At 41.8% G+C, this 22658-nt stretch overlaps 1 protein-coding gene across 2 annotated transcripts in view; it reads left to right on the forward strand.

Annotated features, from left to right (window-relative positions):
- The first annotated feature begins 2883 nt into the window (after positions 1-2883).
- The window catches only part of LOC308064920 (uncharacterized protein), a 71167-nt gene continuing 51392 nt past the window's right edge, over positions 2884-22658 (forward strand). For both annotated transcript variants that reach the window (XM_080390194.1, XM_080390193.1), the window contains exon 1: positions 2884-4984. In XM_080390194.1, the coding sequence (XP_080246320.1) occupies positions 4772-4984 (213 nt within the window). In that variant the 5' untranslated portion in view covers positions 2884-4771. The remainder of the gene's footprint in view (positions 4985-22658) is intronic.

A 22658-nucleotide genomic window follows, 5' to 3' on the forward strand; every position in this document is an offset into this window, starting at 1 on the left:
CATTCTTCTCTCTTCAGTTTTCATTCCTACTATCGTCTGAGCTGTTCCAGTGGTAATCTGTGAAATGAGCTGTGTCCTTCTTCACTGTTGGATAGCAGAGTAAAATATCAGCTATAGTTGCCGAAAGCTATCCACCTTTGCCTGCCCACAAAGGAAGGGAGGGGAGGAGCACTCACTGACTGAGCAGCTGCATAAGTACCCATAACTGGCCAGATACTAGAAATTATCTACAACATGTGGTTTTGGCCCACACCAGAGATGTAGGCTGTAGGCAGCTTTGAAAGCACAGCAAAGGGAAACACATGAAGAGCTGTGATACTAAAACTCAAGACTTCACATTGAACATTCTTCTTAGGCACAGAGAAAGACGATTCAGGCTGTTAAGGCTGTAGCTGATCAAACTCATCAGTATAATTTACTTGTTCCCTGACACATCCTGGACTGATTTACCACCAGTTACCTGTTGCATTGCACTTGTAAGCATTTAAAGCCAAGGCCAGTTATTGGGATGCTATGTTCACAAAAGGCATGGCAGAGCAAGACTTCTGGTCCATGCTTAGTGCCCTCTGCATACTACGCTAATCTGAGTTTATACTACCTCTTCAAGAGTGTCTGTGATGAAAAAAACTCCATGTTTTCCTATGGGGCTGCCTTACAGAGATTCAAACACTACTGTGTGTTTTGCAGCTCTCCAAAATTTTGCAGCTAGAATATTTGTGCTTTTCTTTCCTCACTGCCCTAATAAAAAACTTACTTTATCATTGGGTGAGTATATGACAGTTTAGTGGAGACTGCTAAAGGTTGTTAAAGCATGTAGGTCTTGTTCAAAGTACTTGGTACATCTGACAGGCCACCAAGTTGATAAAAGCCCTTGGTGTTTCATGACAGTCACAATAGAGCACCACCGAGGGGGTTGGCTTGGCTCAATTTCTTATTTTCCTACTCAATTTTTATGCCTTTTGATTGCAGTTAGATTCATTGAACATGGAGTTTTACGCTTATTTCAGGTTTAATTATGAAGCTGTGCTTTTGGCACCATAATGAAATGGAGCATTTTTTCTTAGGAAAATCTCTCTGGCCTGAAATCTTTGTGTACTTGTATGAAAACAGATATGTAGTGTTCCCCTTTTGTGCTTCTTTAAGACTTTTGATCTCCTGTGGTAGATATAAGCTCTGCAGCCATCGAGACACACTGCTGGTATCTGTGGTAAAAAGTTTGGAAATAAAATCCTTTGAGGTCACAGAGCTAATAGGATTTCAGGTGAGAAGAATTCTTACCAAAATATTGATATCCTGGAGAAGCCAGGAGGGCTATGTGAAACAAGGGTAGTGTCCTCGCTCATTCCCCTCACAGTAGTGCACCTGCCTCAAAACCCAACTCCTACAGTACTTTAAAACTATCAGGCTATTTTACAAACAGTTGAAGTTTTTTCTCTCAAATAGATATATGCTTAAATTAAGTGCATAGTCTGTTCAGCTGCAAAGAAGCCAACACCCAAATAAAATAAATGGCAAAAAAGTTCTGGAGGCCAAGGCCCTGGCACCAGCACCCATGAGATAGATTCACAGGGACAGCCACCAGCAGCAGCACACGGTGCAGGCTTAGAAGGCTGGAAGGAAAACAGCGTTTCAGCCAGCAGTCTGGAAATCTTATGGAGGAGGTCGAGGCAACACAAATGCTTTTGTGAAAGAGGAGATAGTGCCGAGCTCTCAGGAGAAATATCTGAGACTGAGAGACAGATCAAAGCTGTGACTGAATAGATCAAAGATCTCAAAAATAAATGTATGTGCACAGCAAGCTGCCTGGTTTGCCCGAGTGAAAGCCATTTTTCAACAATAGTATCCTTGCATATCAGATTAGCCAACAAAGTATGTGATGCTCAGAACAGAGTATTGGGAGATGCCACCAGCAAAAATTGGATGCTCACCATTATCTACTTCTCTACCTATAAGCACCAGAATATAGTTCTGACAGATCCAAAGTGCAGGAGAGGATTAATGAGAGATTTTTCTCAAATGGCTAAAGACTGAGGGACAGGCTGCAGGGTGGAGGTGGCGGTGCTATGCTCAGGGAGGCTGGGCTAAGGCATGTTGAGAATTCCTGATTTTCTGAAAAATCCCTTCAGCATGCCTCTAGATGGGCACTCTGAATTGCTGGTCAGTTTTCAGAGGCTGGGCTGAATTGCGCCTTGGTAAAATCCATTAGTCCCAGACAGAGGAGGAGAGTGGAAAATTCCCTCTGTCCTTGCTCCAGTGACAATTAGTTATACAAAATGGAACACTTCTGATCAGATATATGCTCTTCAATCCACTGCTTCAGACAGTCCTGTAAGGACTCCCAAACTCAAAATTATGCTTTTTGTGTTGCTTGGACCTTGAACTTGAAGTGGGGCTGTACCTTCCCTCTGCAGTTTTGACCAGAATTTTAATCCTGCGCTCAATAAATATTTCTCCATCAAAGTGCTATTGTAACCACTGCGACTGCTGCAATTAAAGACAAAGGAGAAAGGCAGGACAAGGATGGGATGGGATGGGATGGGATGGGATGGGATGGGATGGGAAGACAAGGCAAAACATAGGCAAGGCAAGGCAAAAGGCAAGGCAAAGCAGGGCAAGGCAAAGAGGGAAGGGAAGGGAAGGGAAGGGAAGGGAAGGGAAGGGAAGGGAAGGGAAGGGAAGGGAAGGGAAGGGAAGGGAAGGGAAGGGAAGGGAAGGGAAGGGAAGGGAAGGGAAGGGAAGGGAAGGGAAGGGAAGGGAAGGGAAGGGAAGGGAAGGGAAGGGAAGGGAAGGGAAGGGAAGGGAAGGGAAGGGAAGGGAAGGGAAGGGAAGGGAAGGGAAGGGAAGGGAAGGGAAGGGAAGGGAAGGGAAGGGAAGGGAAGGGAAGGGAAGGGAAGGGAAGGGAAGGGAAGGGAAGGGAAGGGAAGGGAAGGGAAGGGAAGGGAAGGAAAGGAAAGGAAAGGAAAGGAAAGGAAAGGAAAGGAAAGGAAAGGAAAGGAAAGGAAAGGAAAGGAAAGGAAAGGAAAGGAAAGGAAAGGAAAGGAAGGAGGTTTTGAATTAATAATGTGACATTTACCAAGAGAATAGTTCCCTTAAGAAATTCCAAGCCTAATATGAGTGCAGGAAAATTAAATTGTTTACAAACAAGTAATGAGGGCTAGAGGTACAAAGTAGGGGAAATATATGTTACTGACTTGAAAAAAGGTCATATCCTACAAGTGCCTCAACCTGGGGTCTCAATGAAGTGCAAGGGTGAGAAGACCAGTGGGATTCTCTGGGGAATAGCCATAGCAGTATGTGTAAGTTTATAGTTTCACCTCTACATGCAATAAGGAGAAACCTGTGCTGGGGTAGGATATACAATATAGGTGCTCTTATTTTTCAAGAAACTTCAAAAAACGTGATGAAAGGGACAGGGAAGAGTGACAGACTACCTTCAAGAACTAGTGAAAACGGCTTCCACTGAAAAATAAAAAGCTCAGTCTATTTACCTTACTATAGAGATGCTTGAGAAGTAATCAATTTACAGTAGATCGGTATACTCAAATGTACTTTGTGCTACAGGGCTGACCAATCTCATAGAGAAAGGCTGGTCAGAAAAATATGACTAGAACCAGAAGCCAGGTCAATATTAGAAATAAGGTCCTTTCTTGAATCTGAGTTTTGTTAACCTGGAACATAGGATGAGAGGAAGTGATTAAGTCTCTATTTTATTTTCCAGACCTTGCTCGAAGATACAGCTTAATTTTAAAATATTTCACATTTTAGTTAAACATATATTATTGGGTTCACTGGACTTTGTGAAATTTAACTCAATTGAATTTAATAAAAAGGAGGTTAAACAAGGTGTCCTTTCAAGATCCCTTTCAGCCCTGTTTTTCTGTAATGAAGTAGCCCTTCCGGTTTTAAAAGCTATATATCTATGTTTCTATGGAAATATCAACAAATTTGTCTGTGTCTGCTTGGTTTACATTTATCTGCATCACATGTGGTAAATGCACTTTATCAGGAACTGCTGGTTTCCTTTAAGCTCATTGAACTTCACAACGAACCTCTAGTGCTTCTCTGTCTACAACATGTCCTGTCACATAACGCAGTGTTGTATTGATCATTGGATGGGCTTTTTTCCAAAGTACCACTGTCTAAATTGTTGCAAGAAAAGCAACATAAGAAAAACATTTTTTTAATTGACCTGCGACTCTTCTTGTTTCACTCAAAGACTGTCAGTGTATAAAATGAGAGCTATCCCTGTCACTCTCCCAAGGGAAACATATTGCCTTTCAGCACTTCTTTCCCTGAGCCTTCCTCCTATCCTTTGTATGGTTATTTGTGTTCAGCTGCTCTGCCTGTGCATCCCTCTCTCTCCCTCTCTCTCTCTCTCTCTCTCTCTCTCTCTCTCTCTCCTCTCTCTCTCTGCTGTTACCAAACTGCAGCTCCCACTGGAATTTGCACAATCAAAACCAGCTCTCATCTGAAACAGCAGTGAATCACACCACCTGAAGAAGAAGAATAGCAAATTGAGCACAGTAGCCTTGCTGCTTATATAGCGTGAGGTACCAGTAGAACCCACAGGATGGAAGGACCTGGGTTTATGTGAGACTCAATTAGCCTGAGATCTGCTGCCTGTGATCTGAAAGCTGTCACAGGGTTTTATAGGAGTGTGTGTATTTAGGGGATGTTTTTAAGAAGCTAATAGTGTGCTGCATCTAAAAGCTGGAAAAGGCTGCTGCTTGCTGCTGCTGCTGCTGCTGCAGTAGCTGGTGCAGCAGGATGAATGTGTAAAGGACAGCTGCCCGAGCTGTGCCGGCGAGTCTCCCGTCCTGCTCTGTCTTCATTAACTGAAGGGATACAGAAGAAAACAGATGCACTAAGCAAGTGCCACACTGGATCTATCACTGTGTACCCTTCACTGTGGAAAATGGTCAACAAAGACATGAATGGATTTCCAGTCAAGAAGTGCTCAGCCTTTCAGTTTTTTAAAAAAAGGGTAAGATTTTCTTTTAATTCTTTCTTTTCACTTTCTTTTTTCATTGTTGCTATGTTTGTTAATGTGCTACAGCAGAGAGAAAGTAATTGAAGAAGGAAAGTGTTTTAATACCAGTCTCCTACGGTAATGAGCCCATGGCATAGGTAGCTCTACCAAACACCAAGGGCAATAGCACTGGAGGCAAAGGGGAGCTGGGGATGGGGGACGGGGATGGGGAGACCAAAAGGCATTACGTCAGCAGTCTTTGCTGTGGAATGTATATCTCAATCACAGCTGACCATAGGGCTTGATGCAATACAACCAGCTATTGAGACTGGGATAATACACTCTAAAACAAAGTGCAGCATTGTTGCAGCGGATCTCTGACTCCTTCCTCCACACCCACCGAGGGGTATGACTCCCCCCACACCTTTCATTCACTTGCCTCAAGTGCGGCATTACCCACCTCCATTCATCATCTGGCAGAGTGGGGGAAAAAGAACAAAGAAACATTTGTGATCTCAGCAAAATATTTCACAGCTTCTAATTTGCCTGTAATCACAATTAATTCAGGAAAAAAGAATAAGACTGAGGTACACCTGGATTTGGTTTTCTTTTATATACTATAACTTAGGCAGATATGTCAGGATTTAGAAAAGATCTGCTATGCGTTATATTTGACTGCTGATTTCCTTAAGGAAATGTAAGTGTAACACTCTACCTCATCACTTCAGTTAAGTCCTTTCTCTTTCTTTGACTCTTCTATAGTGACAGTGCTGCACATTTTCTATGTAACTTGAGCAAGAAAGTAATTTCCATGTGGCAGCAGGACAGGTATTCTGAGTATGCCTGGGTAGACCCAGAGAAGCAGAGCATCAGAAAGAGATCGGTAGCAGGGACTTCCCTGTGGAAAGGATTTCCTGAATTATTAAAACGACAACCCTCTTTTTAAACAGACTGGAGTGGGAGCAGATAAGCTGCTCCATTCACTCGTTAGTTCATTCATTCATTCATCTCCATTCATTCTCTCTCTTCATTATGCCAAGAATATGGTCAGTTCATTTAACCCTTCAAGCAAAGAAAGTGAAGCCTACCCCAGCTACTAATTTGAAAATCAGGGTCAACCCTTTCTGGGCACCAAGATGCCAGATTTAAGGGCAGACCTGGAAAATGCTAGTAGGGTGACTCAGAGGTAAAAACCAGTGTTTGCTAACGTTTGTTGTTTCCAAGGTGGTTTGTGGAAGCCTCAGAGAGATAGCCCAAACACCACGTAAACTCAGCCCATAAAAATGGTTCTCATCCCAAGCAGCTTCTCATTTAAGTATATTACTAATTGGTACATGTCTGTTTGATACTCAGCTCACCAGAAAGGTTTTTCAAAATTGCTTGTAGGTTTTAACATAAATGTATTCTTAAAGAGGAAACAAAATTGTTTGCAGCTCCTGTATGAGGTTAATTATTGGCAATTGTCTTCTATCTCTGTTTAGAGCTAAGACAAGTTATCACTGGAAACCTCTACATCATTTTGTTCTAGAAGCAGGGAAAACTGTTTTTTTTTCAGAGCTATACTGGTAATCATTGAATTTGTTTTTGGAAAAGATTGTTAGTTGTCGTCATATTTGAAGAAACTGTCATGGTGATCCAGTCCTGGACAGTGGATCAGGACATATAGCCATTTTTAGTTTCTGGGGGTTTTCATTTTATCAGATGTTGCCTTTTTGCTATTGTGATAAGGATAGATGAAATCAGTATAACCAATTTAGAGACACAAAGGAAGGAAATTCCCTCCCTATACATTTCTGTCAATAGATGCATGTGTTCACTGGTGTTTCTCTTACACCCATTATCTTTCTCCCAGAAAATCCTCTACATTCAAACATTAACCACATTGTTCCTATGTCACGTGTACAAACAAGAAAAACTACATGTTCATAATGCATTGCAGCTCCCAACAATATATCTTGCATTTTCTGGATTGGTGACATACTGCATTTAACTACTGGGAGGGCAGGCAAAGATGGTTAGAGACAATTTGTTTCCCTACCAATGCTCCAGACACTCTGGCTGAACAACCACCAAAATCCTGTGCATATGGAAGCATAGCTGCCAGCTATCTTGATTTGAGTCTAGTGTGTGATGTTGTTTGACAGTTTTCATCACCACAGCACCAGCACACCACAACCAACATCAGCAACCTACTAGATGAATCCTACATTCATAGTGAGAGGCAGGTCTTGCCCTGCAGAGCGCAGCAGACCTGACTGCAGGGTGAGGTATTTCTATCCCCACTTTACCGACAGGTGACTGAAACCCAGAGAAGGAGATTTGTTGTTTGCATACTGCATAGGCTTCTCCCAGATCACCAACAGGGTCTATGACGAAACAAGGGATGGGGCTCCAATCTCTCCAGTTTAAAATTGCTGTGTCTGTCTCCTCATAAAGCTCACATTTCTAGCACAAGTGTTTTTCAAGTCTAATTCTAAAAAATCCATACCAATCTAGATTAGAACACCCCAAATTTCAGGAAATGCTACCATTTTTTCAACTGGGATTTTTTTGGCAGAAAGTACCAGATGTATCTTCATTGTTTTCATTTTCCATAGAGCCTTATGTTTTCAGTAAATTGCAATCCTCTGTTGCTCTGGCCAAGAGTGCAGAAAGGACTGGCAGAGCTCTGTGGATTTAGGCTAGGCTGAAAGTGCATTCAAACATTGACTTGAATTTGAGGACCAGATTTTTTTTAAGCCTAGTTTATTCTCTGATGACAAAGCACTGACCCTCTGGGATGCTGCCTGCTGTGTCAGATGATTCAGGGTATGGGCTAATCACATCCGGAGGTCAGAGAACAGGAAGGAAAGGCAGAAATTAAAAGGCAGCACACTTAATTGAAATAAAAAGGAAAATAGAAACTGCAGGTTTTGCAGAATACCCTGTAACATTCACTGCTGGTGAGGTTGGAACAAACAGATAGGGATTTCATCCATGTGAAGCCTGTGCAGTTTGGAAGAAAACCTAACGATTTAAAATGCTTGCCTTTTTTCCTTGCAAGAGGTGTAACAACTAATGTGTCTAGGATCAGGATGATATTTTAATAATTAAATACTGCTTTTTAATTACTGAAGACACAAATCTAAAAAAAGAAAGGGAGAGAAGAAGATGAGACATATATAAGTACAAGGAGGGAATCTGAAGTTACTCCAAGGAAGATAAAATATAAACACTGTTGTTCACATAATCTGAGGTCATGGATCAAAGGGATCACCTTCTGACAAGGCTAGAAGATTAAAAGACATTATCATCTCATAGCACATAATTACCTTAAGTTTTGTTACCATCCTTTTCCCCGTCCACTGATGTTGTGAACTGGATACCAATATGAACAGTCCATTGACTTGGTTTGGCTACAAATGGCTGGGAAATCTTTTTTTTTATATACTAGCAGCATTTTGACTTTCCCGAAGTTCAATTAAAAGGTTTTGTTAATTGACAGAAGTGCCATCCCTCTGTTGTGAGGGGCTCACAGGTCCCATCCTTCAGAGCTGTGCAGGATTACCCACAGAACTAGACCGTACTGATTCAGAAGATCATTGAATGTGGTAAACCTGCAAATGCTATCGCTGCTCAGCCAACAGGATATCCCAGGGCAGGTATCATTGCCACCTACTGCCATCCCTGCCAGATGGCTTTGGAAAGTGGGGCTTGCAGTATTTGCACTGCCTTCTGCTGCTGCATTTACCTCCCTTATGAAGACTTTTGGATAACATTTTGCAATATATGACCTCTCTCATCTTGAAATAACTACCATGTGATACAACAAAGCTAACATGGTTAAAGTAGGACGAATGATGAACTGCTTGCGTCATTAAACACTGGCTGATGATATGGTAACCTCAGTGAACATGGAAATTCATTATCCTCTTAGGTCTGGACCAAGACCAAATATGAATTTATTCAGAATATGAAGAAGATAAATGACAGATAAATGGGAAAAGAAATAGCTGTCTTCCATAAAAGGGAAAAAAAAAAAAAAGGAACAGGGCATGTCTTAGGAAGTTTATTGCAGGGATTAGGGGTTTGCTAGTCTGAAACCTGATAAGGGAAAGAATATCTGTAATCCTATTTCACTGAGAATATTTACATTAATTAGCAATTTAGATCAAGCTAAATTAAATGCACATGAAGGAAGAAAGAATCCCTATCTTTGTTTCTATGCAGTTTTTCCACACATATAGTTTGTGGAAGCCATGCCCTTCTTCTTTCTAGGTTGATATTTTACAGCACTACACACCAGCAGCTTTCTCCATGTAGAGGCTAACTCATAAACATCATCATGCATGAAGCTGACAGCTCAGCTTGCACTAGCACTCAAGGCAATGAGCTGCTGAGGGGACTGCAGAATTACCTGAATACCATTTTTAGGATTACAGTAATTTAGTGATACAGAAAGCCCTTGAAATCAGTACTTCCAGCTGACCTCCTACAGAGTATGTTCCCTCTGTAGATTGTGCTGCAGGTGGGCTGCTGTCTGCTTTGCCACTTTTACAGGTCTAGAAGTCCATTACAGGCCTGGAGTTACCCTTTTTTTAGGGTAATTGGGAGCTTATCTAGACAAAAATAAGCAAAAGCCAAAGCTGCTTGTACATTAGGAAAATGCCAACTTTATATGGGATGACTGCCACTTTCCTTAGCTGCTTGGGCCAATGTCATAAAAGTACATAAATTTTAAGGGTGGTTTCCAGAGACAGGAAACCTGTCTGACTGACTGCAAGGGAGACAGAATTATATTGTTACTGTTGTGTAAGAGCCTGGAATGAAATTAATAAAAAAAGAAAAGACATAAGGAAGGATGGAGGAGAGGAGAGGAGAGGAGAGGAGAGGAGAGGAGAGGAGAGGAGAGGAGAGGAGAGGAGAGGAGAGGAGAGGAGAGGAGAGGAGAGGAGAGGAGAGGAGAGGAGAGGAGAGGAGAGGAGAGGAGAGGAGAGGAGAGGAGAGGAGAGGAGAGGAGAGGAGAGGAGAGGAGCGGGCAAGGAAGGGAAGAAAGAACAAGAAAGAGGAAAGTCTTCTTATTCCTTTCTCCCTTTCCTAACCTCTTCCTTCCTCTTTCATAAAAATGTAAGACTGGAAGGCATGTCCAGGCTTTTTAAGCTTGTTATCTTCCTAAACATGCCTCATAATTCCTACCACAAATTTGTCAAGCTGCTGCTGGAAATTGCCCAGGTCTCTTTCACCTCTTGGAAAATCACCCTGCTTGAAAATTTAGGAATCCTCCTGTCACTTACAGCCTAATTTTACACATGACCCATTTATTCTCCTTTAAGCAAAAACTTAAATAGCTCTTGCCCTTCCCTCATATGTACAACCGCGGGTGTATTTCTAGAGAGCAGTCATTTCTTCTCTCAGCTGTATTTGGTTAGGCTAAATAAGCCAACTTCACTTAGACTTTTAGGATAGACTTTCCATCCCCCAATCACCCTAGCACACAAAGGCAGCCATCACATTTGCTGGCCTGGAGATCCCTTTGGGATTATCAAAGCACCCGTATATTTCTCTTCCACTGTGCTTCCTCATAGATTCCACTTCACACTTCTAACCTCCATCACACTCCTCTCCTCCCACTCTGGTCCTCTGTTGCTGAGCACGTCTCCTGGGTGTCACTGGTGAATCTTAGGAGCACAAGGCTAGATTCTGTATCAAAGCCACCTCCAGTACTAACCTTCTTCTTGCCAATACCTTTTAGCTTGTTCCTTTCTCTAATAATTATTTTTGTAAGAGTACTCTTATCTTCCATTTTAACTAATTAATTCCCATGTGTTATTGCTGTTTTACTGAGATACCAAAGACCATATGGACTAGTTTATCCGCATTTGCTTCATCAAATGAAGTCATCAGGCAAGTCTGACGTATCGGTAAATGTATGTTGCATTTTATCTCATTTTCTATTGAACTCTTTAAAATTTGCTCTCTCTTCAGATGTGGTAAGTTTTGTTTCTGTACATATAGTCCCATAAAGCTTTTTCTCCCATGCTATACACCACTCTCCTCCTGGAAAACGTAGACCACAGAATTTATCCTAAGATATACTTTTTATCTCAGCTCGGTCCTTCTGAGAAACAAACTTCTTCTTTCCTCTTCTTTTTAAATTTCAGAAACTGACTGGATTTTTCCAGGCCCACTCACAGCTGTTCTACCACTTTCAGGTCCTCGTTATCCACCATCACTAATGAAATAGCAATGGTGGGGGGAGGTTCCTTTGAGAGCCTGCTCTGGCTCATTCTTTTCAAGATCAGATTAGATATTGCTTGAGCCTGAATAGTGCTTTGGTCTCTCTTTATTACATGCCTTCAGAGTTGAGCATGGCTTCTGTTTGGGGAAGGGCCAGCTGTGAGATCTCTGAGTCCTCTGCCAAGTGCATATTAACACTGTTTTAAAGGCCACCGAGTCTGGAGTTAAATTCTTAGAGCAATCCTACCTCAGACACAATGTCATCACCGCTATCATAACTCAGCTCGGCAACCTTGGTATCATTTACCCTCAGTCTGAACATCCAAACTGTCTGAAAAACATCGTGATGCAAGAAACTGCCAGCAAGAACAGTGCAAAGGGTTTTGGACACCCTTGGCTGTGTGGGAAGAGGTGATGCAAGCTGAGATACTGAGAAAGCAAACAGCTGTGTCTGCTGAAAAATCAATGTGATTCCTCCACCAAATAGGGAAAGTGATAAATATGATCTTCAGGAGCTGGGAAGGACTAAGAATTTGGAGCAACTCAGTGTACCGTATCTACTAATTAAAGAAACATTTTTGATAAGGGTTACAACCTCAGGGGAAGTCAAGGGTTTTGCCCATGGAGAAAGGAATCAGAGAACTGAAGGGGAAAGCTTATATCCTAACAAATTAGCTGATGTAGAGAAGGAGAAAACAGAAGGATAGCAACCATCTCTGAGAAAAACATGTAAATGGAGATGCTAAAACAATGGAAAAACAAGCAAGATCTAAAACCACAAAAGAGGCTTGCAAAATCAAATCAATAACACAGAAAGTTTTTTCTAAATAGCATGTGATCACAAAATAATTGTTAGTGATTCTTATTTACAACAGTTGCTTTTACAGCAAGACAATCAAATATTGAGAGTAAGAAAACAGCAAATAGCTCTGAGAACAATAAATTTTAATGTTTATTGAAGACTCTGCACTGACAGATTTCCAAATCAGTTTACAAGCAATTAACCAAATCTCAGAGTATCCTGATGAGGTAGAAAAATCATTCCCATTTCACAGACAAGTGGACAAAGAGAAAATAGGTAACTAAGGTAGTTAGACAAGTTATTATACATGAAAGAAATTACTCTTTTCTTCCTGACCCTTACTGTAACTTTCCTTCACTAAACAAAACAGAGCAACACCAACCCCCCCCCCCCCCCCCCCCCAAAAAAAAAAATAAAAATCAAAGGAGATACTTATTTTTCTTGAAAAAGCAGCAGCAAACATCTGTCAAGGTTTTCTGTGGCTGGAGGTTTTTCAGGAGTTTTAAGCAGCTTAATGACACAGGCACCTTTTTTCTTTTTTTCTCAAATGGTCAGAAGAAGTGTCTGATACAATCTTGCTTACATGGCAGTGGCGTGGCACTAGAAGATGCTAGATACTGTGTTAAGCTTGAAAAGCTATTATTTCCAGTCTACTCAGCTCATTAAGAAATTGCTGAAGAAAAAAGCATGACAATTAGAGATTCTGCCTGCCCTACAAATTGAGAGTGCCAAGGGGCATGTTTGTATTATAAGAGTCTTCCAGCATGGCCAAGGCTTGTTCCCATACTGTGGCACATCGGGAAATGGCTGCAGAGGTGACAGCCTGAGACTGGAGCCCGCTGTGCTCTATAACCCAGTGCTTATTTCACTGCTCTTGTGTCTCCCACAGGCAACCCCCCAAATATGCAACCCCTGCATAACATCAGAAGCACAGATGGTGAGCCCACACGGGGCAGGGGCTGCCTCTTTTTACTGTAGATATGGGCAGACTTCATTTGACACTAAGCTGTTTTACTTCCCAGCTCCAGTGAAGGGAGAGCCGTACACGTGGTCAGACGCTGCTGCTCAGTAGCCAAGGGGACGGTTGTTCAGATGCCAGCAACCTACTCGCTTGTGCTTTTCAGGGCCACATAGATTTGTGCACTGTACAAAGCACACAGTTGGGGTTCAGTTGTCTTCTGTAAAGATCTGGAGGACTTTCACATGGTGAAAGTGCCTGCTGCTTAGGTAGTACATATCAGGACTTCCCTCAAAACATGCAGAGTTTACCCTACTAGGAGAAGGGGGAACCCTGTGTCTGCTGCCCCACTCCCAGATGCCTACAGACATGATATGGGGCTGGAACATGGCCCTGCCATCCACACTGTGGGAAAGGCTCCACTCTCACATACCCACAGCAGCACTCTCCCAGCATCTTACTGGGCTGGGACCTTTTCAGGTGGCATTTTTAATGGGCTGCCTTGCACCAAGACTGGGTGCTAAAGGAGTACTCAGGAGAACAGACTTCTCATTGCAGCTCCAGCTGGTATAATGTTTGACCTGGGAAGCCACCTCAGCTATTCAAACAGGCATCCTCTGGCCAACTGTCTAGACTGCAGGCTCTTCAGGGCAGAGAAAAAACGACTGACTTTCTACACCACCTAAATAAATCAGGTTCAAATCTCCGCTGAGGATTCAGGAACACAAATAATATAGTGAATATCACTGGCTATTGTTGCTATCAAATTTTGGTTTTGTATGGCTGTTTGGGAGAGAGTTGGGGTGTTTTGCAACTACAGGCAGGGAAAGATATCTTTTATTTTATTTCCTGCTCTGTTTTTATTAGATATTTGCTAGACTGCCTTGCTTCAGTCAGTTCCTATATATGCTTTTTACTGGACCTGTTAAAGGTCTTCAAATGTATAGCAGAAAGAAGTAAAAAAGGTTATTAAGCCAAATGCTTGAACTGCAGGTCAGCAATAACTGTATAGGAAAAAACTTCACCCAAAAATAGGTCACTAGAATGGCTTGAAATTCTTTCCATTTTATGCAATTACAGATTAGTGAAAATATATATAGTACTTTCAGTATTTTTTGTTTTCCTAAGAGATCTCTGCATTTATCTAATGAAAGACTTTTAAACTTTAAAAGCTTACCTGTAAGTAGGTTGGAATTTGATTAATGATAATTTATTTCTTGCTTTAAAAGTGACAAAATTTTGAAGCACATCTTTGTTGTTGTTTGACATATTCTGATTCATGCAAAATTTTGGACCCCTCTTTCCTTTAAAGGAGTGCTCCTTACAAAAACAGCCATTGTAACATCAACTTTTCTGGTTGGAATGTTGGGCTAAACCTCTATCTATGGGAACAAAATCACTTTGGGAATCCTCTATGTAAAACCTTTCTGACTAACTGCTAGGCTGTGATGCAAAGAAAAGCTATAAGAAAAGGCATCTGAAGAGAAGATAATGGAAAGTAATGTCGGAGGAGGACAGCCTGTGATATAAAACCTATAATAAAGTTAACGGCTATGCTGCTACTGAAGCTATTTAGTTGGGAGAATGCCCAGTATTAAAAACTTACAACCTACAGCTAATGATTACAAACTGTGATTCATTTCTTGTTTGAACTCTCGTAGAATTGTCTTCTATTGTTCCCCTGTAAGAATCCTTGAAATTAAAGGTTATGTAGACTATTTTAATAATAAATGCAATTATGGTGATAATAATTCAGGACACAGTGCTCGAAATATCGACTCTGCCCCTCAAATAAAGTGGTATCTCCATGATCTGCAAGGATATATGTTTACTCAAATGAGGTCTGATCTCGTATTGGAAAAAAGGTCTGTGAAATCAACAAAAATGTATCAGATTCTCAGGATCTTTAACTTCTGATCAGATGCTTGGGATTATCACCCACATACTGTGATCAATAAGAAATACTGAAGTATTCTCCTACTTTTTTAAACTCACAGTCCCTCATTCTGTTATATGTTACATCAAACTTGCTGCCTGTACGTATAGCCAGGATGACACCCCATTCCACAGCAACTGGGAAAGGAGCAAGACGTCTATTAATGTGCCTAAAATGCCCAGGTACAATTATCTTGGTCTGAGCTGGCTTTGGTGAGCAAGCTCAGCTGTGAAACAGAACTAATTATTCCAAAGTGTCAACTAGTTCAGAGCACATGTGGAGCACCGGGAAGCAACAGGCTTTGTCTAATCCCTCTGCCAGAAGTACCTTCAGAGATCTGTTCAGGTATTTCAGCTCATATTCAACACCAGGGCCTAAACCAAAGAAATCTTTAGCTCAGTAATGTGGCCTTTTTGTCTTATGCCAACAGACTAGAGGTGTGATGGAAAGCCATGCCCCCAAACTGTCTGTTCAGTTTGCAACCTGGCTCCATGTTGTCGTCTTGCTCCCTGTCCCTTTCCACAGTGATATGGCTGACTTCAGCCTGATTTCTTGTTCATTGAGGAAACCAGTAGACAAAGCTAATTAATAACCAAGCCTTTTTGTTTGGACTAATAGTCAGGGCTGATCTTGAACTCTTAAAAGACAGATGAACATAAATGCTGCTCAATGCTCAGCAGCTCTGTGGGTGTGCATCCTAAAGATACAGCCTTAAACCAGAGATGTTTATTGGTCACCAGGCTTACAAGATCTGACATGGAGTAACTGTACTCTCTTCCACCGTGAGTAAGGCATGGTGGGCATGTGGTTGGGCCAGCATTGTCCGTACTGCTTTAAAGGCTTGGCATTTTCAGAGAACCAAACAATGCCAGTATTTCTGTTGCCTCTCTAAAAGCAGGGCTTTTGATCCATCCATATTTCACATTTCCACAGTTTCTTTAAGTTCATTATTCCTGTTCTGGTTCATTCTTCCTGGCTCTGCTTCAAATGAAACAACCATGTTCCTCAAGCAAATGGATTTCACAGAACACATCTCTTGAGTGGTAGGGCAGAAAAGACTTTCCTGCTGTTTTGGCACCAGAGCAATACCTGGATATCTCCTCTGCCTGTTACTAGTTCAACCAAATCCTTGGCTGCATTGAGGCAATGTTAGGTGCAGCATCTCTGACCATCACTTGCCTAAGTTTGTATAGAGAATGAGAAGTACATGCTCCTCCATCCATCCCTGGCCAAGAGTTTTCTCCACTTTAGAACAGTCATGCAGTGAAAGTGGAATTTGTGCATGTGTCATTTTTTAAAAAAGGACAGACCCCATTATAAGCCCTTATGCAATGACCTACAGTTCAGTCAATGTGAGAAGTCTGGGAACAGGCCTGCTAGATTTGGTGTAGACCCATCTTTTGGGTCCCATCAAGGCAACAGAGTAGCATCCTCAGTGCTGTTCTACTGAAGTTCCCCAATAAGTCTTGAAAGGTTTTTTTCTGCACTTCCCAAAATATTTCCAGACAAAAAACTAGCTCACTGAATTTTCCAAATGGACCCAAGATCTAGACCTAACCATCTATGTACATGCATGTCAACATACAGCATATGTACATATATACGTATATATGTATATATAAATAGGCATACATTGTTTTATCGTCACCTATCTTCCTGCACCATGAAAGAGGATAATTTTTGATGCAACACCATAAGGATTTCAATACTGGGTGCCTATCTTTATTTGAACAAGCCCATATTCCCACACAAGGTGCTGTGGACAGACAACTTCTGTGCTATGTCACTGCCTGACTAAAAGAAAAAGGGATGCATAACCCTCTCTTTAAATCCCTTTTTTTATGGTTGTTTTAGGTATAATATTTCTTGCAGGGTGTCAGACAAAATCATCTCTTAGCTCAAGGCCTCTGACACCACCAAGTCCCTTGGAGAGATGGAAAGGAAAGAAGCAACACAGTCCGCAGGAGGAGACTTAGAGTCTCTATTCATTACCCTGGCCCTGGCAGTTCTCTTTTAGCTCCGGCATTTCAGTTTGACAGTGTCTCCCCAGTGCATACTATCAGGAGTTACAGTGCTCTTGGAAGAGACATGAGATCTATGTTTTTGATAAAGAGGCTGTGAGACTTGATCCACATTGTCAGAAGCATCCATTAGTGCCCACCCCTTCCTAAGCCTGCCGTTTCCATGTATACACTCTCCGCCAGCCCCCTGTGAGAGGAACAGCTCTCATTTCGGATTCAAAATTTTATTTATTTTTTATGTCTCTTCTTTCATGCTGCACTTCTGAGTGCAGCACTGAGGGAGTGAAGGTGACTGCTCTGGGATATCTTGCCTGGACTAAATAAATTCTTTCCTTCTCTATTTAAGATTAATTAAGAAACGCTGAAGGGAAAAAAGGTCGGAGCTACTCTGAGATTGTTCATTCCATCCCCCAGTTATTCACTATACACTAAGCCTGAAAGAGCTGTAATTAGATATGAGAAAAGCCTGATGAGGCTTTCTGTATAGTTCCAAGCATGCTGGCAATCCTCCAGAAGTTAAATACATAAATAAATCTTCTTGTTTTCACCAAATTTCTTTCATTCATCATACTTCTCCCTTTTTTTCGTTCCAAGGCCCAACCCACCTGGAGCTTCCCCATTTTGTAGCCTTGTGCACTGAATAGGCCCCATGCAGAGATGAAGGGAGAGATTTCTGCTTCTCCTTCACAAGCTGCTAGAGAGTCCAGCCTAGCACTCCACTTTATGAAGCTCTTGGAGGAACTTGTGTGACCTGTGGAAAACCTCAGCAGCTTCTGCACCCAAATACCTTTGCAGATCTGTGCATTAATATGGGACCCAGGCACCCACGCTGGGTTTCTCTGGTGTAGGTATGCCACCTAAAAATCAGTCCCGTTGCCCTTGCAGGTTAATTGGAGGCAGGTGTGCCACACACCAGGCTCTCCACATGCCAATGAGTGGAGCGAGTCACAGGGACCGCAAGGAGCCAAGAGTTCAGTGCCTTTGCTGCTTTTGAAAATGCTGTCTTTAGCAAAGGAGTCACTGGCCAAGTCCGCAGCATTAGGCTGCGGTCTGATTCCTCTTATTTTAAGGTCACATTACTAGAAAAACTATTCAGTCCATTTAAAAACCTGGCTCACTTGTCTGTCTTGGGCATTTCCTCCTTCTACTTCCCTTCTTCAATTTCTGTTTGCTCTAAATGAAGGTAATTATTTAAGCAAGTGGTACCTCTTTCTCTATTTCACTTATTCTTTGACACAGTAATTTACGTTGATGAGTAGGACCCCTGTAAAAGGATTTACACGCCGAATTGAAACCATGTAGATCTGCCTACCTGCAGGGTATTTTCAACTGTAACTACTTTTCTCTGATGTCATAGTTATTGTTTAACCGGATCAGCCTCGAACCCTCAAAAAAGTTGGCTTGCCAAGAGGAAAAATGTGTTAGCTTCCAATGGCTTTTACCTGAAATGACTTAAGATTTTTTTTTTTTTTTTTTTTTTGCAAGGATTAGGCAAAAGAAAACCCAATTAAACAGGCAGAATAAGAGACTCAAAACAAGCTGCTTCAGTCACTGTCTTCACCAAACCAACAACCTGCATGTGGAGACTCCAACCCTCGAGCTGATAAGTCAGTATTGGTGACTTACACTTCAGCTTGTGTTTCTAAAACAAAGATCTTTATTACCGTCATCTTGTAATAAAGTGAAGACCACAAGGAGTAAAAGTACTGAGCAATATGTTTCTTGTGTGTGGAGCCTGCCCCTGGAAAAATACTAATCTAAGACGGGAAATAATGTAAACAGCAGAAAGAAAGCCTCCCTTGTTTCATACTTTTTGAGTGTGTCTGGTTTGCATCTGTTACTACATTTTTCACTAAATAACTTTTATTTCTTTTATACATATGAAAGACTGTTTATGACTGGCAGTTTGAAAATGTGGCTTTACTCTGATTAACTCTATTTTTTGTCTGTACTTAGCTCTTTTTAAGACCATATTTCTCAAGCTATGTTAAAACATGAGCAAAACCAACACATGGAACAATTTATTGAAATGCCAGGCAGGTTTGACAGGTGCAGGAGAAATTGCTTGGTTTCACAAATTGAAACAGCTGCAGTTTTATAGGTGATGAAATTGCAATGGGATGGGGTTTCACATTTGTTAGTTCATCATGGTTTTGCTGTTTTGTTTTTGAAGCATTAAATCATTTCCCACTCTCCAAGGAGACTCTAAGACTATTCCTCAAGTGGATGAGGCATCTAGTCTCCACAGAGTGAGGGGAAGCTTGGTAAAAATTCAAACAAATTTCAGAGGAGACTGAAACATAACTAGAAAATAATAGTTTTCTCTTCATGGGACTATAAATAAATGTTTCTTGCAGCTTCAGGAGCAGGAAATGCTATAAACATTAAGTCCACTTTTCAGATAGACTGAGCTAGATTTCATTATATATCTGAAAAGAGTATCTTGCACAGAAAGTCGTGAATCATTAACTAATAAATGTTAACCTCATAAGTGTCTCTTGTATTAAGGAGTTTTACTTTCACTCTGTGCAACTGCTAGAGGAAGACATACGTTTTCTTTTCAAATTATTCCGGACCATATGTTTTCCTATAGTGACAGGGTATGTATCAAATAGTGCTGCTCCCCATAAGTTCATTTTTACCATTCTTGCTGGGAAAAATTAACACAAAAATTTAATGAAAGATCTTAAAAGAATTGGTCACATTTGGCACTGTATTAATTGGTCAAAACACTTGAATTATAAAACCTTCTTATCTTAAATCCCCAGTGAAAATGATGTTCTAAGACATAAATTCTTCTGTGGCTCAGAATAAAATGATCTTTTAAATCCTGACTGAAATGTGACAGGTGCTTCACACACTGCTATGCACAGCATCTCAGCTGGGATGCCATTTAAAAACGGTTAATTTGAGTGTCAGGACTTTCTTTTTCTCCTCAAACAGTATTCTTAGCAGCTCAACAGCAAAGGCAAATTGGCCACTAGAAAAAGCTAGGAAGAGAAACGGTGGGTATCTTGCTGAAAGATGTACCTTTGAGCAAACACGTCTCCTTTGGCTCAGGAATGGAAGAACAAAGGTGTTTCTCTTGTCTGTGTTACCCAGAGGTCTGCTAGATGAGAGGACCATCCCAGAGCTCCTGAGGGCTCAAGTGGTGCTCCTGCCTGGGGCTGTGCCAGCCTCCCCCATGGCACTGCCATGTCACACTACAGGTGAGCCCCCTTGAGCTGCCGAAGTCCCTGTTGCCAGGTCCCACCCCAGCCTTGCCTTGCAAAGGAGCTGATCTCTGAAAAAACACTGTCATCTCTCACCTGCAGCTGCTCCAGGAACATTGCAGCTTCCTGAGGTGTATGGTCTGTCTCGCAGCCCTGTGAATGTTTTGGCATGTCTACCTTTCAGGGCCAGAGGACTGGGCACCCTAAATCAGCTCATCTAATGGTCCCAGCTGCCTTAAAGATTGATAAAAGATCACAATGGTATGCAGTATTATGTAACAAATTACAAGGGTCACCTGGCAAATCAAAAGGAGATTAGTGAAGTGCAGTATCAGGCTTAAATTAGGAATAGGAAAGTTAGTAACTTCAGGCCATACAATGTGTGTTTCACTATGAACAGTATGAAACACTTGACAGGATAGCCGAGGATGACTACTGAACGGGACTTGGTGCTGTACCCAGTCACCCGTTGTGTTCTGCCACTGCAGCCATTATTCTTGTACTGCAGTTAAGCTTTATAACGCTGTGATATTTCAGCCCAGAGCACTGAAGGGTGCAAAATAACTATTGCATCAGACAACTGGAAGGGAGAACAAGTACCGTGAGATATCTGTGTTTCGCATGGGCTTTTTTCATTCAGCTACCTTTGCAGCCCATCCACATCCAAACATGCATTCCCTGGCTCCTTTGTCTGTCTCAGACACTCACAGAACCCTGCAGACCGCTTTGAGGCTTTGACTGATAGGTGTGGGATGCGGTGTTTATCAGTGCAGGAGTTAAAATAAACGTTGCCTAGGTTTACTGGCAATTAGGTTTGCTCACATAAAATAGAGAATAGAGAAGAGAAGGTACAAACGCGCAGCCTTGGACTATTTAGATAGGATTTGGGTTGCATTGTTCACGTTGTTTTTATTTGATCTAGATGAAAAGCATTTTTAACTTGGTAGCCTGGAAAGATTAGACTTGCACATACACAATAAACCCCTTTTTGTTTTGTTTTCCTCTTAGACATAATACACAGAGAGAGGGTGTTTATACAGCGGCGTGGACAATGAATCTATTGTCTCATCTCCTGTAGAAACAAGTGCCATCAGTGCTCACAATTGATCCAAGAGCTCTTACCTGATTCCAACACATCAGTTATTTATTTTTTCACAGAGAAAAGAATCCCATGAAACTAACAATTGTTTTCAAGGACAACATAGGAGGAAGGAAGAGAGGAAAACCCCAAGTGGTGCCGTAGTTGTTTAGGGGTTTTTTGTGCTGCACTTCAAACAAAACAGCCAGTCAATATGAGGGCACAGCAAAAGCTAATTTAGCTATCAGTGTGAGATACGGGTTTTACAGACTTTCTCCTGCATCACTGGAGTGGGCAAAAGCTTTCCCATTGACTGGAACAGGCAGATCAGGCAGGCTGATTGTCTGTGTGCTCGTTAACACTCGTTATTGGCATTTCTGCTGCTTTTACATGGATGCAACTGTTCACGAGGAATATTTAAACCTGTTCTTAGAGGATTCCAAATTTCTCAAGTAATTTTGGTACCCATCATCTTTTGGGATTGGTGCCCAACTGCAGTCACATGCTGAGATATTATTTTTCAGAATCTTGCATTTACTGACTTGCTGCTGTGTCCTGGAGACATGCCATTCACACTTAAGATCATAAAGATCTGCTTTATTTACTTCAAGTGTTACCACTGCAGCTGATGACAACAACAAATACAGAAATATTTACAATGCTTCCTCTTAGATACATTTGATTGACAAACTTGAGCAGAGATGTAGCACAGAACAGGTCAAATTCTCAGCATGAACCAGGAGTGTACCTGGGTCTGGGCAACCCACAAACACTTCTCAGCCCTCAGACTCGGGTACATGCCCCAGCCCCTGTCATGCTGTGACAGCTGTGTTGTCCTCCTTGTGCACTGGTTTCCATGGAAGGAAACCTAGAGACATGAGCTGAAGGGGAACTATGTGTTGAGCTTGGTGGAGTGATGGACATTTACACCAGACCAGTTTGCCCGATGGCTGTACAGCATAAATTCATCTAGCTGGAGGCAGATGGAGACGATAGAAAATTATTACACATTCCAAATAAAAAAAACCCAGAACTAGGATAGATCAATCCTCTAATCCAGCCCTTATGGTTCTAGCAATTAGTGGGATGCCAGGAAGATCATGAAAGGCATCAAGACCACCACATATACCTTAATGTGCTCTTGTTTGTGATATTTATTTGTCACATCTACAAGCAGCCACAAAGGTGGGGCTCTTCACAAAGATTTGCTAAAGAATATATGATGAAACAGCAAAGGAAGAGAAGGATGAGAGAGGAAACTGGACCCTAGAGAACTGGCACAGATTTCCCTAGGGCTTGCAGGCGTCCTGTTGCAGCCAGAGTTGCATTCCCCTGTCTTGCAATACCCAGTGCCCATGAGCGAAGTGTGCTGGGGCTCCTGTAAAGAACATCGTCCTTCCCTGCACCCGTCCACCCTGAGCTGTGGCAAATTTGTCCTTTCCCAAATCTACATCACATGCAGGCAG

Source organism: Falco punctatus (assembly GCF_963210335.1).
Source record: "Falco punctatus genome assembly, chromosome: 5".
NCBI lineage: Eukaryota > Metazoa > Chordata > Aves > Falconiformes > Falconidae > Falco > Falco punctatus.